Source organism: Nanorana parkeri, unplaced genomic scaffold (genome assembly GCF_000935625.1).
Source record: "Nanorana parkeri isolate BGI_ZX_2015 unplaced genomic scaffold, ASM93562v1 scaffold903, whole genome shotgun sequence".
NCBI classification, from domain to species: domain Eukaryota; kingdom Metazoa; phylum Chordata; class Amphibia; order Anura; family Dicroglossidae; genus Nanorana; species Nanorana parkeri.
This window is the reverse complement of record NW_017307171.1, coordinates 463,185-479,323: the sequence shown is the minus strand read 5'-3', so window position 1 is coordinate 479,323 and position 16,139 is coordinate 463,185. Positions and strand designations below refer to the sequence as shown.

At 39.4% G+C, this 16,139-nt stretch overlaps 1 protein-coding gene across 2 annotated transcripts in view; it reads right to left on the bottom strand.

Moving 5' to 3' along the window:
• Positions 1 to 1,221: 1,221 nt before the first annotated feature.
• PLK4 (polo like kinase 4) overlaps positions 1,222 to 16,139 on the bottom strand; it is a 17,712-nt gene continuing 2,794 nt past the window's right edge. For both annotated transcript variants that reach the window (XM_018565959.1, XM_018565958.1), the window contains exons 5-16: positions 15,097 to 16,117; positions 12,365 to 12,465; positions 11,856 to 12,181; positions 10,613 to 10,717; positions 8,971 to 9,073; positions 8,686 to 8,835; positions 8,296 to 8,429; positions 6,899 to 6,990; positions 6,316 to 6,463; positions 3,217 to 3,348; positions 2,557 to 2,663; positions 1,222 to 1,497 (exon numbers count right to left, since the gene is read on the bottom strand). In XM_018565959.1, the coding sequence (XP_018421461.1) occupies positions 1,401 to 1,497; positions 2,557 to 2,663; positions 3,217 to 3,348; positions 6,316 to 6,463; positions 6,899 to 6,990; positions 8,296 to 8,429; positions 8,686 to 8,835; positions 8,971 to 9,073; positions 10,613 to 10,717; positions 11,856 to 12,181; positions 12,365 to 12,465; positions 15,097 to 16,117 (2,516 nt within the window). In that variant the 3' untranslated portion in view covers positions 1,222 to 1,400. The remainder of the gene's footprint in view (positions 1,498 to 2,556; positions 2,664 to 3,216; positions 3,349 to 6,315; positions 6,464 to 6,898; positions 6,991 to 8,295; positions 8,430 to 8,685; positions 8,836 to 8,970; positions 9,074 to 10,612; positions 10,718 to 11,855; positions 12,182 to 12,364; positions 12,466 to 15,096; positions 16,118 to 16,139) is intronic.

The following is a 16,139-nucleotide window of genomic DNA, read 5'->3' as shown; positions in this document are numbered from 1 at the left end:
GTTTACCAGGAGTGGTGGGGGGAGGACCTGGGTTGGGGGGGGGGGGTGGCTGATAACACTAGAGGGTTCAACCTGCAGTTTACCAGGACGCATGGTGGCAGATTCATTATTATAGTACTGCAGGTACAACTGCAGTCATGTACACCACTTGAAACTGTTTGCATAGTTGAAGAGGGAAATATTAGATCTTCATTCAACCAGTGCCCAGAGATAAACGTGATATGCCTTTCCTTAGAGAAACATAGAAGCTGCATTTAGTAACCTGTTTCTGAAAATGCTAGTTAGCTTGCTATTAAGACTGTACACACCGCCTTCAATACTCTGAATCATTACTGACCTGGAAGTAGTAAGCAAATCAGAAAACTCAGTGTGCCTAAATTCCTTACTCAAAGTATTGAAGCCAAAGAAGGCCAGGCCCCTAATGCTATAGAAAGAGAAGTCAGCAACTACAGCCTCCATGTTTTCCTCCGGAAAGGTCACAGGTAATGCACATTCCAGAAGGTTCTCTACCAAACAATTTGTTTTTTTTTATTTTGGTGCCTTGGCTTTTAGTTTCAAATTTGTTTAAGTGCAATTGGGATTCATAACATTTCCATCTAGATATGTGGATGACAGGAACTTTCCAGAAGTGAAAGTAACCTAGAAGACATGGCATGATAAATATATATGCAATTATCTCCAGGTACGTAAAAATAAAAAAGGGGTTAAACCAATTTCCACGGTTTGCAAAAGTCAAAATAAAATATATACACAAACTTTTAGGCTGGGGTTTTAGCTTGAATTCAGTAACTCCAGAATGCCATTTATACAACAAAAGGAAACGAAAAAGGCAAGGAACGCCCCGTCAGACTGTGACAAGTGTTGACTTTGCAATTGTTAAAAAATATTTAGAGCTCATATCACTGCATTTATTACTCGTGTTACTGCAGCAACATTTCATTCGAAAAAAAATTACAAATATAAGTTAACAGATAAAAATAAAAAAATATGCTTTCTATTTTACAAAACATACAACATTTACATAGACCAGGGGTAGCCAAACTCCGGCCCTACAGCTGTGGTGAAACTACAAATCCCATGATGCATCTCTCTCTGGGAGTCAGGTCTGTGGCTGTGAAAATCTTGCAATGCCTCATGGGATTTGAAGTTCCACCACAGCTGAAGGGCCGGAGTTTGGCTACCCCTGACATAGACAGATACAGACCAGGGCATGTAAGATCCATGATAAATGTGGCTGTAAATTGTACTGTTATTTACAGGTTAAGAATGCTGAATCCAAAAGACATTATTGGAGACATATGGGGGTTTGAAAATAGACACATAGCCATACAGTCTCTTGAAGAATGTGGTTTTGTTAAGGTGGCTCAGGTAATTCACAGTCATGTACAAGTAGTCTTTCATCACGAATGGCCAGCGTTAGCAAAAAGCATTAGGATAGAGGATAGGCACTGCAGTTTGCTTTTGATGCAGTCTGGAAGTCTGTCATTTTCTCCATGTCTACAAAATACAATGATTTACTTCAGATTAAAATGTATTTTCTCCCAACATAAATTTTTCACCTGCTTTATTAGACAATCATATTTAAAGTGCACATCCTGCTAAAACGTTTTACTTTACTTGGATGGAGTTGGGGGAAGATTAGAACCCGTCAGGTTTTTAACTGCTTCTGGGTGACAACAGTTTCACTAGAAAGGAAGTGAAGAGAGAGCTCTGCAATAGTAACAGCAGAAATACATTTTTCTGGAGACTTGGGGAAGGGCAGAACCCTATTCAGTCTTGTATGTTTGTGTGCCTGCTACATATTTGCCCTCACTTCCCTGTCTGGTAAAACCACTGTCACAGTGACAATAAGAAAGGGGAAATCTCTAAAAACAACCCCCCTCCCCCCAAAAAAAATTATAACTGTTAAAACCAGACAGAAGTTCTAATCCTTTCCCACCTGGATCAGCCCATTCAAATACAAGTAAATAGAAATGCAAAAGCAGCTTGAGGTCAGAAGCATCTCAAACTGATCTTAAATGCACACCTGAAAGCATGCTGCATTTTCCCATCTGCACAAGCCCTTACAGTTCAGGCTTTGTATTTATGGTTTGTCCTTATAAATTAAAGTACAGAACTCCAAGAGGTCTATAACAGGGGTAAGCAACCTTGGCACTCTAGCTTTTGTAAAATTACACATCCCATGAGGCACTGCAAGACTGACAGCCACAGGTATGATGGATTTGGCGTTCCAACACAGCTGCAGTGCCAGGGCTGCCTCCCAATGGTCTATAAAAATAATTTCTGTCACTATATAAACATACAAATCTCGAGGGGAATCATTTCAGCTTCTGTACTGGCATAAACTTTTATGTCAGATTCAAAAACCCTCTTGGAACAAAATGCAAAAAAAAAGAAACGTGCACATCTTGCAGGATCCCTGTGCATATATGAACATCAAATACAGTGAAAAAGTGATCGTTTGTAATGCAGCATTGAAAAACATAGCACTCAAAATTTGTTTTTTAATATATAAAACATTAAAACATTCAGTTTATGCATTTTTTTTTTAAATACCTGGTTACTTGGCCACTTGGGTCCGTATAGATAATTGTAGAAACTCCTGGCTGAACTACAAGCTGAGAGCCATCGTTGAACTGCACCCATACAGCCCCTGTGCTTAGCTATTTACAAAAGAAAAAACTACAAATCAAGAAAATGTAACAGGAAGCTTAAGGTATTTGTGCTCTACAAGTGGTTTAAAAGACTTTTCAGCAGATCCCTAGTTACATCAAGAGTGATTTCATCGATCTCTAAATGTTTGACCAGTATTGCCTGACCAGAACTATTTCATTTGGAGCTATGCTAGCTGTGGACATTAGACAATGCTCACCAGGCTTAGACAAATCTTTTTAAGAAAACATGTTCAATTACCTTCGTCTGTTCACAAAATAAACATGGCACAGTAGAAATATAAAAATCTTACTCCCTGGTACAGTAAATGCATGTATGCATATTGCTTGATTGACACAATGTTTAACATTGTACTAATCCAACAGAAAACTAGATAGAATCTGATTGATTTGTTTCTTGCAGTGGTCATCTGCGAGCGGCTTTTCATATGAACAATTGTTACACTTTTTTTTCTTAAAGAAAACTTGGGATAAGGAAAATATAATTTCATTTAAACTGTTTACCGGGCACAAATAATCCGATTAGCAAATTCACTAAAATTACCTGAGATGCCCAGCCAACGTTTTTAACAAACACAGATTTAACAACCTGGCTTGGATCTGGAGTGTGGGTTTTAGTGGTATTGGAGGAAGGAGCAGTCTGAGCAGAAAATACAGATCCTTCATATGACAGCATCTGGAGCAAGAAATAAAAGTCAAAACTGCATAAACAAAAAAAACAAACAATAAAAAGAAAATATGGTAACTAGATTTACAGTTATAATACATCTAAAGTGGCGCTCCACGCAAGTCAAGTTTTTAGTTTCTCCTGGGGAAGAAAAACCCTGGCTTGACCCGTATCTAAGACAAGACCCAGGTATTCCAAGTGACAACTAGGTTATTCACTCATCCCACAAATACAACGAAGAAAGGCTAGTACTGGGGCTAGCAACTTGGTGAACACCAGAGGTGCAGGCAACAGACCAAAAAGCAAAAAGCAGGGCCACAAACTGAAAGTGCAAAAGACCCAAAGCAAAAAGTGTTGATATGGCTGGTGTGCTGTAAAGATGGGGATATGTATGTACACATCCGTGATGTTGACAGACACCAGGAAGTTTCCCTGGTGAAAAAGTTATCGCAGAACTAGTGGATTTCAAATGGAATGTCCGAGCTCGAATTAAAACATTTGGAGGTTATTTCTTTTTGTCAAGTTGTTCATAGAACTTATTAATACATACATACATATTTGAAAATGAAAGAAGCAGATTTTGTCTGCTCCAGTTTTGATAAATTCCCCTTAGAGTTTTCATATCCAAGATGGGGTGGATTCCCACTTTGGGAACAGATTGGAGTAAAACCCCTGGAACAGTCAGCTCTGCAACAGAAATTGAGCAATGACACCCTAGTCCAGAAGGCCTATCTGGGCTGCCTGGTGATCTGCTTATATGTGTAGTGAAACAGGAAGGTTGGAAGTGATGAGCTAAACTCTAGCTTGTAGCTAGAGCTGCAACAGTTATTCGATTAAGTCGATTAAAATCGACGATGGAAAACGTTGACAACGTTTTCCATCGTCTATTTTAATCGACTTAATCTAATAATTGTTGCAGCTCTACAGAATACCAATGTATAATACAGCGGCACACTGCTGAACACCAGCAGCTATAGAGGAACAACAAATCCCAGCAATAATATATTAAACACCCTGTATAATGTATTATTGCTGGGATATTGCTCTATAACTTATTATAGAGCAATAATTATTTTTGCTCTATAACTGGTCAGTGGTAATCTGCATTGCGCAGTATAATCATTATACAGCGCACTGCAGAATACCAGCAGCTATAGAGGAACAACAAATCCCAGCAATAATATATTAAACACCCTGTATAATGTATTATTGCTGGGATATTGCTCTATAACTTATTATAGAGCAATAATTATTTTTGCTCTATAACTGGTCAGTGGTAATCTGCATTGCGCAGTATAATCATTATACAGCGCACTGCAGAATACCAGCAGCTATAGAGGAACAACAAATCCCAGCAATAATATATTAAACACCCTGTATAATGTATTATTGCTGGGATATTGCTCTATAACTTATTATAGAGCAATAATTATTTTTGCTCTATAACTGGTCAGTGGTAATCTGCATTGCGCAGTATAATCATTATACAGCGCACTGCAGAATACCAGCAGCTATAGAGGAACAACAAATCCCAGCAATAATATATTAAACACCCTGTATAATGTATTATTGCTGGGATATTGCTCTATAACTTATTATAGAGCAATAATTATTTTTGCTCTATAACTGGTCAGTGGTAATCTGCATTGCGCAGTATAATCATTATACAGCGCACTGCAGAATACCAGCAGCTATAGAGGAACAACAAATCCCAGCAATAATATATTAAACACCCTGTATAATGTATTATTGCTGGGATATTGCTCTATAACTTATTATAGAGCAATAATTATTTTTGCTCTATAACTGGTCAGTGGTAATCTGCATTGCGCAGTATAATCATTATACAGCGCACTGCAGAATACCAGCAGCTATAGAGGAACAACAAATCCCAGCAATAATATATTAAACACCCTGTATAATGTATTATTGCTGGGATATTGCTCTATAACTTATTATAGAGCAATAATTATTGTTCCTCTATAACTGGTCAGTGGTAATCTGCATTGCGCAGTATAATCATTATACAGCGCACTGCAGAATACCAGCAGCTATAGAGGACTACAAATCCCAGCAATAGTACATTATAGTATAATGTACTATTGCTACATTCCTCTATAGCTGCTGGTATTCTGTACTGCGCCGCTGTATAATGTACTATATTGCACACTACACTCTTTTTTTACTTCCACCGCGCCAAGCTTGCTCCCGTGATGGACTACAATCTCAATAGAAACTAGTAGTCCATCACTGGAGCCTTTTTTTTTTATCCGATTAATCGATTAATCAAACTTAATAATCGGCTAACTAATCGATTATGAAAATAATCGTTAGCTGCAGCCCTACTTGTAGCCCCTAAAAACTAGCTCCCACACCCAAGAATCCAAGATGCATGGTGTGTCTACAGAGGCTAACAGACACTAAAGTGAGGGTGCACCTTCATGCAGAAGATGATTGGTCTGGGGCTCAAGCAGTGATATAGTGAAGGTTCTTGATTAAAGAGGAACAACAAAAATGGTAAGACTTTTCCCAGCAGAGATAAAGAAAAGATGTCCATCCTCCTAGGAGACTAGCAAAAAACAAAACAGGCATGCTAGTAGGAGGGGTTATCCTGGTTGGGCTTACAATTTTTTTTTTTTTTGAGAAAAATCTATAATATAAGCAAAGAAGGAAAAAAATTCTATATTTCACATTATTTTTTGATGAATGCATGTTTGTAGTTTTATGGCTGATGGGGCTAATGCATTGGTGTAGGACACCAGCATTAGCCTCATCAGCCGTAAAACTACCAACCCGTTACAAAGACAAATCCTTAAAAAAACAAAAACAAACAGTAGCTGGAAGTGCTGTAAGCTGTCTTATGTAGATTTGGTTGTTTCCATGTTAGGGAGATGTGTATGCACACTACCATACAGGTCATGAAAATCTACTTATGGGGTTAGTTTTGTACTCCTCCACAGGGACAATTCTACTTACGGAAGGATTGACGTTTGGTATCTGGTTGGGAGACGATAAGCTGCTAAAAACCCTGTTAGTAGAGCCCTGATCCCTGCGTCCGCATCCTGTCTCTCCAGTAGATGTTGGCTCTGTAAAGGGCTTTGGAGAATCTGTGGTTATTGGTCTCCTGCAAAAAGAGATCCTCTTAAAACAATGTTTCTTAACCCAATTTCTTAATGTATGGCTGTGTGCTATGCTTGTAAGCCTTACACTGTTGTATAGTATCCAAAATGGGTATAGACCCACAAACTATAAAATCCCATACACTGAGCACCCAGATAAAATATATCTCTGTAACCAAGTACAGTTCCTAACAAATCCTCCCTTCAAGGTGTACCCTCGTGGAATATCTGTCAGTATACTGTATATTTGTGTGTCCTTTTTTTAATTAGGTAACTATGTCCTTCATGGTCACCTAAACGTAAAATTCAAAAAGCAAGTGTATTTTTCTTTGTGCCAGCTCTAGACAAGGCACCTGTAGAACATATTAATGTAAATTCAACAGGTTTGGTTCATCAGGCAGGCTATTTAAATTCTACAAAACTAAATGGATGTATCTTACCTCCCAAATGTCACTGGGAACAAAGAAAGGCGGTCTCCTTTTTTCTCCTCAACAGTAACCGCTGATTCCAAGGAGAGGCAAACCTGGTGGCTCTGAAATACACACAGTAAAATAGCAGGATATTTGATATTTTAGATTAGCACTGATATCATAGACCACATAACTCTATGACCCACTCCATAGCCCTCCCCCAATAATTACTTTGTAAAGGAGGAAAGAGCATTTTAAGTAAGAATAGCCAGCCATGATGTCCACTAAAACAGAGATCAGTTTAGGCAAGCGCTGATACCCCCATTCTCAAGGGTGTTCCTAGCATTTTTGCTAATACAGCTGTCACAATGTATTAGCTTGTCCACTAAAGCAAAGCAATTTAATGGACTGGCTAGTGTGAACGGGCCCTGAAGCAGAAAGCACAGTATTTGGTAGCCCCACTGCAAGGGTTCATAAAAGTTTTACCCAGAGTGTCATTCAGTTTTATTGTTAAAGTATTCCTAAACCTAGCAACAAAAATGTAATATTGTAGGATGCCAGTCCTTAGATGTGGTGGTTGCATTAGTTTTGTCCCCCCTTTATTATCTGCTGATCCTGTTTGTGACTATGCTCACACGCTGTACTGTATCTATGCAGCTACCTCTGTTTCTTACCCACATGATATGGGGTGTTTTGCAATTCAGAGCAGAGAACAAATGAGAATTGATTGAGATTTCAGTTCATGGCTCAAAAGTTAGGAGCTCACAGAATTTCCAACAGATCAACTGTTTATTTTGTACTTCATGAAAGGAGAAAACTAATGCAACCACCCCATCTAAGCTAATATAAAACACATTTGTGTTCCTGAATTCTGAAACACATTCGAAAAAGTTCAATGTGTGTTTTCTAATAGCAAACTCTGTGCACCTTTCATTTTTAGCATGGCTTCATAAGAATAATCTAATAGGTACAGAGAGCTAATCATATTACCTACACATCACCACCTCATCTCCATTATTTAAAGTTACACTAAACTGTGGAGGTAAATCTTAAAAATGCTTTCAAGTACCTTTACTATTAAGAAAAATGTATCACTCAGCTGTAGATCCTCAAATCATCTCTGAATTGGTGCTGACACTGTCCTTTCTTCTGGAGGGTGGCTACTTTTGTTCCCCATGGTCCCTGTGTGTGTTGTAAGGTAGCCACTGCTCCAAGCTCACTCCTGTGATGGACTACAATCTCAATACAAACTAGTTAACTAAAAACGAGATTGAAGTCCATCACAGGAGCGAGCTTGAATTCATTTTTAGGATTTAACTCCTGAGGGTAGTGTCACTTTAATATACATAAAAGACAGAGACTCTTTCAAATGCACTAGTTCCTGCTTAGAATATATGCATTACGATTAATAATATTTAACTTATTACCTCATTGGCATGATCCACATAATATTTAATTTCATCGCCCAAGCCACTTATGCTGCTCCCGTCTTTCAGCGTGTGGGACTTCCCAGATTTCTCTATAACCCGAATGAGCTCTGCTGTTCTATGGATTTTAGCTCCTAATAAATATAAAACACAATTACTGCTTTAACTTCAATGTTACCATTACATAAAAGAAATGTTTCATATTAGCAGTGTTCTAAAATGCTAAAAGACCGGTCATTGACTGTACAAGAAACCCCTCAACAGCTCTATAGTTTTCTGATCCAATTAGGAAGTATATTTGGTTGATGGCGTCACTAGCCCTCCTATTTACATTGGTCAGGCCATCCCCTTGTTTGGATATTCTTTCCCATTGAAGCACATAGAACTCACCATCATGAAAGCAGACTTCTAAATCAGCATTCGGAGAGTTCTCCATTAACATACATTTTGCATATCTAGTATAGTAGGTCACTTTTGGAGTTTTGGACCTGACAAGATCTGTGAATTTTGATGCGTACTGGTATTTCTTCCAATATTTTTCTGATGGGAAAAAAAAACACGTTCAACTTATAAATATACAACTATCACCAAAAACAAAACCATTAAGAGTTTCCCTTAAAGGGGTTTAAGCAAAGCAAGAAATATTTCTCTTTATATTACATATTTTATATATACCTGGTAAACTGTCAAAGGTGTAACTCAGCAATGTCTCTGGGGGAGATGGAGGCCTGTCATCCAAGGGAAACCCTTTGCCTTCATTTGGATGGTACACATATATCTGAAGAGAAAACAGAATACGTGGTTACAGCATGTAATTAAAAATAATCAGACGCTGCGCAAAGTCGTTGTGCTGAAATGGACATTAGGTCACTAAAAAGTAAATTCTGGAGATCTCTATAATAACATACCCAAAAATAGTACATGAACTTTCTAAAAGTAATTTGATGTACAAGCAATTTTCTTTTTAAGCTTTGGATAGTGAAGGTAAGGGTTGAAACCCCAGGATTGTTATTAGTGCCTGGGTCTCCATTGTGTAGCTATTCCTTCAGTTTCTATTCCAGTGATCAGCAGCATTGTTGACAACAGTTAAAACTTGATTGATTTTCTAACCCTTCTGTATATGTACTACTACTGGAACAACTGGTATGGGAAATCCTCCTGGAAGGAGACACCCACAGGTGTGAAATCCTAACAGAGGGTTTAAGCCTCTGCGCACACACACTAAGTGCTGTAAGATGACATTGTTTTGTTGTATTTAGACACGCAGTAAAAATGTACTCTACCCAAATGTTTGAGCTGGTATGTGCCATTGCAGCTGTCACACTCTGGCTCTATAGTTCGAGAACTGAACGATCACAAACCACTGATCACTCAGCTCACTGCTTCTCCCTGCAGAGAACAGTGACAGTCAGTCAAGGCTGCCCACAGGGGAGCCCCCCTCCCCTCCAGAGCTCATTGGACGGCGGGCACAGCTGGCTCTGGCTCTAGAGAGACAGAGCCAACTGTCAATCAGGCAGCGGGGTGGATCCCAACAATATTGTCAGGATCTCTCCCAGTTGCAGCACGGCTCTGCGCTGTCAGCATACAGCAGGCAATGGCCCGCTATATGCAGACTTTGGGTCACAGGAGACCATTCCTGTGAGCCAAAAGAGAACTAAAAGCCAAACAAGGTTTGACTATAGTTCTCTTAATTTACAGCTGAAAACCTGCTCATGCTCTTCAGGAGGTAAGCAACAGCACATCTAAAGCAATAACTAGAAATGTGGAAGGTTAAAAAATTAAGACATATGCCTATGGGATTATACTATGTAAGATCTGATTTAATTTGAAATGTTTATATTATATGATTAACTTGTAAACCTTACATAATGCTTAAGCTATGTTCTCTGTTTTTGAAAATATAAAACTTAAAGAATGATAAAAAAAAAATAAAAAAAAATTAAGATAAGAAAACAGTAGAATCCAGTTATTGCACATCTGTAAAGTAACTTAAAAGGACAGTTGCCCTTAAACCCTATTCTCTTCACTGCTGGACATGACAGTCCCTACTAACTGAAGCTGTATACTGAGGATTTCCAGTTACAATGTATGGCTTTATTCAAATCAATAGAGACTGAGGAGATTTGTCAGAACAGGCTGTAAACACCAGAGGAGGTCTTCGAACAGGCTGTCAACACCAGAGGCCTTGGAAATAAGATAAGTAAGCAGCTGTTGTGTGTGGGTTAGCTTAAGGGATGTGGGAAGGTGAAGCAAAAGTTTATATGAAAGGTACACCTGTCGTTAAGAGCATTGGGGATATTCATACTAACACACTTACTAAATTGCCATCGCATGATATCCGCAGCACCTCTTTAACCCGTTCTTGAGAATTCTGCTCCTTTACAAACTCCATGCAAACTTCTCCAGTGTCCAGAATGCTTACCTATATAATGAAGAAACCTAATTAGAAAAGCATAAAAATATGGTGGATAGCAATAAAGCTAACAATGCAGTGCATATTTCACCAAGAATAGGTGGTAAAATTTAAATATGGTTAGAGCCAGGTCAGAAGAAAAACCTTTCTTCTGGTATGGGACAAACCTTCTCCCCCTTCCCTGGGCAGCTGCAAGAAGACCATAGGCCAAACTATGCCCCTGTATAAAATTGCATCTAAGCAAAGAGGTAGATCTCCGCTGTTTGAGCATATCTGGAGCCTATGGCTTGCATCTACTTCTACGGTCACAGTATTGACCTCCTAAGTAGTGTGCATATGTTGCTATTTATGCAAAGTGCGTTACACTTGTCACCCTGTGTCATTTAACCTCAGTAGTATACACTCCTTTGTACTATAGATATATATCTCTCTATCTATATATAAATAATATACACACACACACACATATATATACCCACAGGAATTGAAGAAATCTCTATGCGGTTAAAAAGAGAACTATGGGGTGAGTGAATTACACACATCCCCATAGTTAGAGCCGACGTGCAACATTGAAACTGTTGCACATCAGGCTCTATTGTTCGGGAAGTGAGCAAAAACATATCGCCGATCCGCTCACTACCCGATCCTCTCCAAGCAGAGAGTGGTGACTGTCAGCAGGGATTTCCGCTCCCCCATCCTCCAGCGCTGACTGGAGGGACGGATGAGGGGGCAGGCATAGCTGGATCTCAATAGTATTGTTGGCATCCAGTGACCCACAAAATAACTATGGTGGGGGGATGCACCCCATAGTTCTCCTTTAATGCTCTATTGATACTTGCAAGTGCACCTTATTGCTCAGGGCTTTACTCATGCAATGCCTACGGTAATTGTCATTCTGAGCATTTTGGTGGATCACACATGAATACTCAGCTGCTCTAAGGGAAGACTAGTCAGGCAGTCTGCTCTTTCACAGATCTGAAATTCAAATAAAAATGATCTGATGCTGCAGGCAGGATCTGAAATATTGGTCTTCAGCCCCAGAAGAGAAAACCCACATGTGCTGCTAGAGAAGAGTCCAGAGCAAAATGCTAGATGTAAGGTTTCCTGATTTCTAAGAAATAAACATTAGCAATCAGTTCATACATACCACCGCATTCTTGGTTTTCTGCCTGATGGGCTTCAGCCTCTCAGAGTTTAGTGGAAGAACGATGCTTCTCAAGTTGCGGTAACAAGGAACTTGTGGGGGAATTCTACTTTTTAAATGGTGCCGATTTTCTTCTGCTTTACGCTGGTCAGCAGCTGGAACTTTTCTGAGTCCTTTCTGTACATTTTCAAAAGAAGAGTCGGTGACTTTCTTCCCCTTTACATCACTCCAGTTATATTGTGGAGCCTCTGGTTTCATAGCTGGTTGGCAGTAATAATTTGCACCTGAATTATTGTTGCCGTTCATCTCCTGAGGTTTGTGTATCTGGCCTGAAATAAAAAAAATAATAGACGGAAATCAGGAACGGAAAGAAACAAAAAAGCCCACTGCAGTCCTGGACAATTTACATTCATTTAAGTAAATATAAAAACAAGATACTATATAATTACAAGTGAGATATGTAAATACAACAAACATTATTCAACCATGCATACATTTTACTTGAAACCTACCATTTAGTTGCATCGCTCCAAACCACTGCTGCACTGTCTCAGTTTGGCACCTCTCATCAGACCTTGTAGCAGTTGGCTTTGAAGGACAGAAGAAGTCAGAACTGTAGTAAAATAAAAAACAATTATGTTTTAACCTCAAGTGACAACTTAATATCAGTCTACAGGATGCACAGGGCAGTCATAGTGCAAGGGTATTGTAGCACAACATTTAATGTTTCCCTTTGCTCCATTGCTCGCATTTTTCTACAGCTCAATCTTCAGCAAAATGACCACAACGACACCAACATATAACAAAAGTCTTTCTTTGGGTTTTGAACACACAAAATAGTCACAAGCTAGGATTCAATTCTAAGATATCTGCACTGCATGGTACTAAAGGAGAACCAGTTATCAATGGGGATATGTAATTGGAATCCCCGCATATGAAATGTTACAATAGTGCCATCTTGGTTATATATACCACAAAGCTGCTGTTAGAATTGCATAGAAAGCTAAAGACTTTGTAAATTCAATTTTATTTTCTCTAGAAATCTGGACAGGGTTTCAGCTTTTAACCTGAGGCAGGAAACAGTTTACCCTCTGTGGGGGTCCTACAGCCTGACATTTCTACTCTGATAAGGAGAGGATACATAGGTCATCCTCTCTCCTACGGCGTCTGTACGCTGCTCCATAGACTTACCTTGTGTCTCTCCTCGTCTACCGGCCGAACATCTGAACTGAACATGCGCACGCCACAGACTCTTCAGATGTTCAGGCGGAAGCCACAGCGAAGACACAGGTAAGTTTAAACCTGTTTGAAAAGGATAGAGATATATATATATATATATCTATATATAGATCTCTACTGCTTGCTAGCAGTAGATATATGCAAAAGCATGTTGAGGGTTTAATAACCCTTTAACACTAATACAAAAATGGGAGAAATCTAAAGTTCTTATAGGTTCATTCTGAACAGATACCCTTTAAAGTGGATGTTTCGTTTTAATGGGGAAGGTTAAAACCCCTGCCAAGTGTTAACTGCTATCAGGGCTCCATCATAGAGATTTCCCTTCACTAACTGTCCCGGTGAAAATAGTTTCACCAGACAGGAAGTGAGGGGAAAAAGAAAGAAAAAAAAAAAGCTCCCAACAGCAACATAACAGAAATAAATGATTTGTCAATGGAGTAGTTGAAGGTTATAATACCCATCAGCCAATACTATTAGTTTTAGTTATCCCATCATCACCTTATAACGTATCCAAAATACACAGAAAAGCAATCAGCAACTCCAAACAAAGAGTTTGATTTAGAATTGTAACAACCAGCTGAAACAGTGTAATTTATCATATAAATCAGTAGACTGGTATATTCAAATTTTTTTTGTAGATATGCATCAGCCCATGTATACCTAAAGGAGGCAATCAATCTGATCTAGGATTCTCCTATAAAATCACTTGGTACAATTTCCTCAGTTGTTTACCAACTCTCCAATATTTATAGTACCTGTGTCACCTGATTACAAATGACATGTCCCACCCACAAACACCGCAATAATCCATCTAACACGTTATCTTTCCCAAATGTCCACATATAAGCCTGCATAATCAGCTCCATCAGGTATCCTATTGCATCTCCCACTTAAAACCAGAATACATATAATCTGCCAAAATGATATGAACAGAAATCCTGGTCCTTGCACAGTCCCACTACTGGCGAGGATGAATCCTACCGGTGGTACATGCTTCACACTTTGGAAAACACCACCGTGCAATAACAATCATAAAAGAACCAGAATGTTATGCACATCAGCTTCCCGGATGTATCCAGCTCTGATCTAAATGAAGCCAATGTCAATAGCAAAAGATATTCACTTTACCCATAGTAAAGAAGAAACGACATCCACCTTGCAAGGAGACATCAGAACTGATGGTGACTTTTGCCTATGTCCTTTTTTTTAGAATGACACACGATCTGAACATTTTAAGGTGCATTGATATAACTGAATGGTTACCAAATTTCCCCTGAGCTTTGGCAGCCATCTGTAGAAGACTACATACTCCCTAGTGGATAATTAGCAGATAACTGGGACCAGTTCATGTAGATTTGTGCTGCAAGCATATTACAGTTGAAAAAAAAATAAACGACTAGTTTCAAATTAAAATTTCCTAACACATTTTTTATTTGTTAAAAAGTCAGCTGATGCACTATATGTGACTCAAATATTTACATATGGTTTAAGAACATATCTTTCAAATGTTACCCAGCATAAAGCAGGTACCCCAAAGCATCCAAATGCAAGCTAACTCCTTAAGTCAAGGCTGGCAAGATGAATCACATGCTACCATCATAGCAGTTGTGGCAGTTTATTAACTGCACCTTAAGCGATTTATCGCGCGGTAATTCCCGCAATATCGCGGCTATTTACCACGTGCTATCGCTCTCCAATGCTTGGCAATGGGGCCTGCTGTCGCGGGCCGTGTGTCGCTACAGCAGGACCCTTTTTGGAGCGGATTTTGCCGCGATTCTAGCTTGCTCAATGCAAGCATTTGCGCGACAAATCGCGCAATTTGCGAATCGCGCAGTGTGAATGGGGCCTAAAAGGAGGACTGATTGGTTGCTAAAAGCGATACAAACAGTTCTTTCAGACAAATTGATGGCTGAAGGAGAAGATATAACCTTCAATCACTGTACGTAAACACATGCACATACCTTACCAGTAAATATTATGTTCTAGTAATATGTACTTTACTTACGGTGTATTTTCCTTCACTGGTGGTGAGATATATCTGTCCAAGGAACCATGCTTAGCGTGGTCTGAGAACATCTGAGGAATATCTCCATAACTATTTCCAGGGGATGAGGCAGAGGTCCTGTAACTAGTCAGTGGACCAGGTTTGCTCAGATTCTCCACAGAATGACACCTATCTGTGAAGCTGCCTGGTTTACTATGATTTTGGCTGTGTGAGGTACCCGTTCTATCAGAAGAGTGGGCTCTGCGGAGGTAGCGAGAGTGTGGCCTATCTTCAACAACAGCTTTTCTACCTCTTCCCTCAGAGAAACCATATTCCTCTTTCTGGCGGTTGTGGAAGCTTCCTTCATCTCCGGTTAAAGCATCACTTGGTTCTCGGTCCTTGAACTGGAAGATGTTCATTTTATTCGGGAGCGAAGGCCCAGATAAAATCCTCTTCTCTGGTAGGCGTCCACTAACACTGACCCCAGAGGAACTAGTAAAGCCTGTAGAAATTGTAGCATGGCCGCTATCAATGGAATCTTCAACTGCTGCCTTATCATCACATGTGGTAGAAGAATACCCCGTCATAAATGGGTGGTCGAGCACAGAAGAAAGACTTAGCCTATCTGCTGGGTTTTTACGCAACACCTTAAAAATGAGGTCCTTTGCCTCTCTTGACATAAAACTGGGCATTTCATAATCTGCCAAAACTATTTTATTTAGAGTGTTTTTTACTGTGTCCGTGTCAAAAGGTGGGCGGCCCACAAGGAAAGTGTACAACATGCAGCCCAAAGACCAGACATCAGATTCCAGGCCATGGGCGCTCCTGGTAGCAATTTCAGGGGAAATATAGTTAGGTGTGCCACACATCGTAAAGTGTTTCTCATTTGGCAGCTTGAGCTGGGTTGCCAAGCCAAAATCTGCAATCTTGACGTTCATGTCACTGGAGAGTAGAAGATTAGAAAGGGTAAGGTCTCGGTGTAAAATGCCATGAGAATGAAGGTACAGCATCCCTTTCACTATTTGCTCCATAAAATTCCAGGCTGTTAAAAAAAAAAAAAAAAA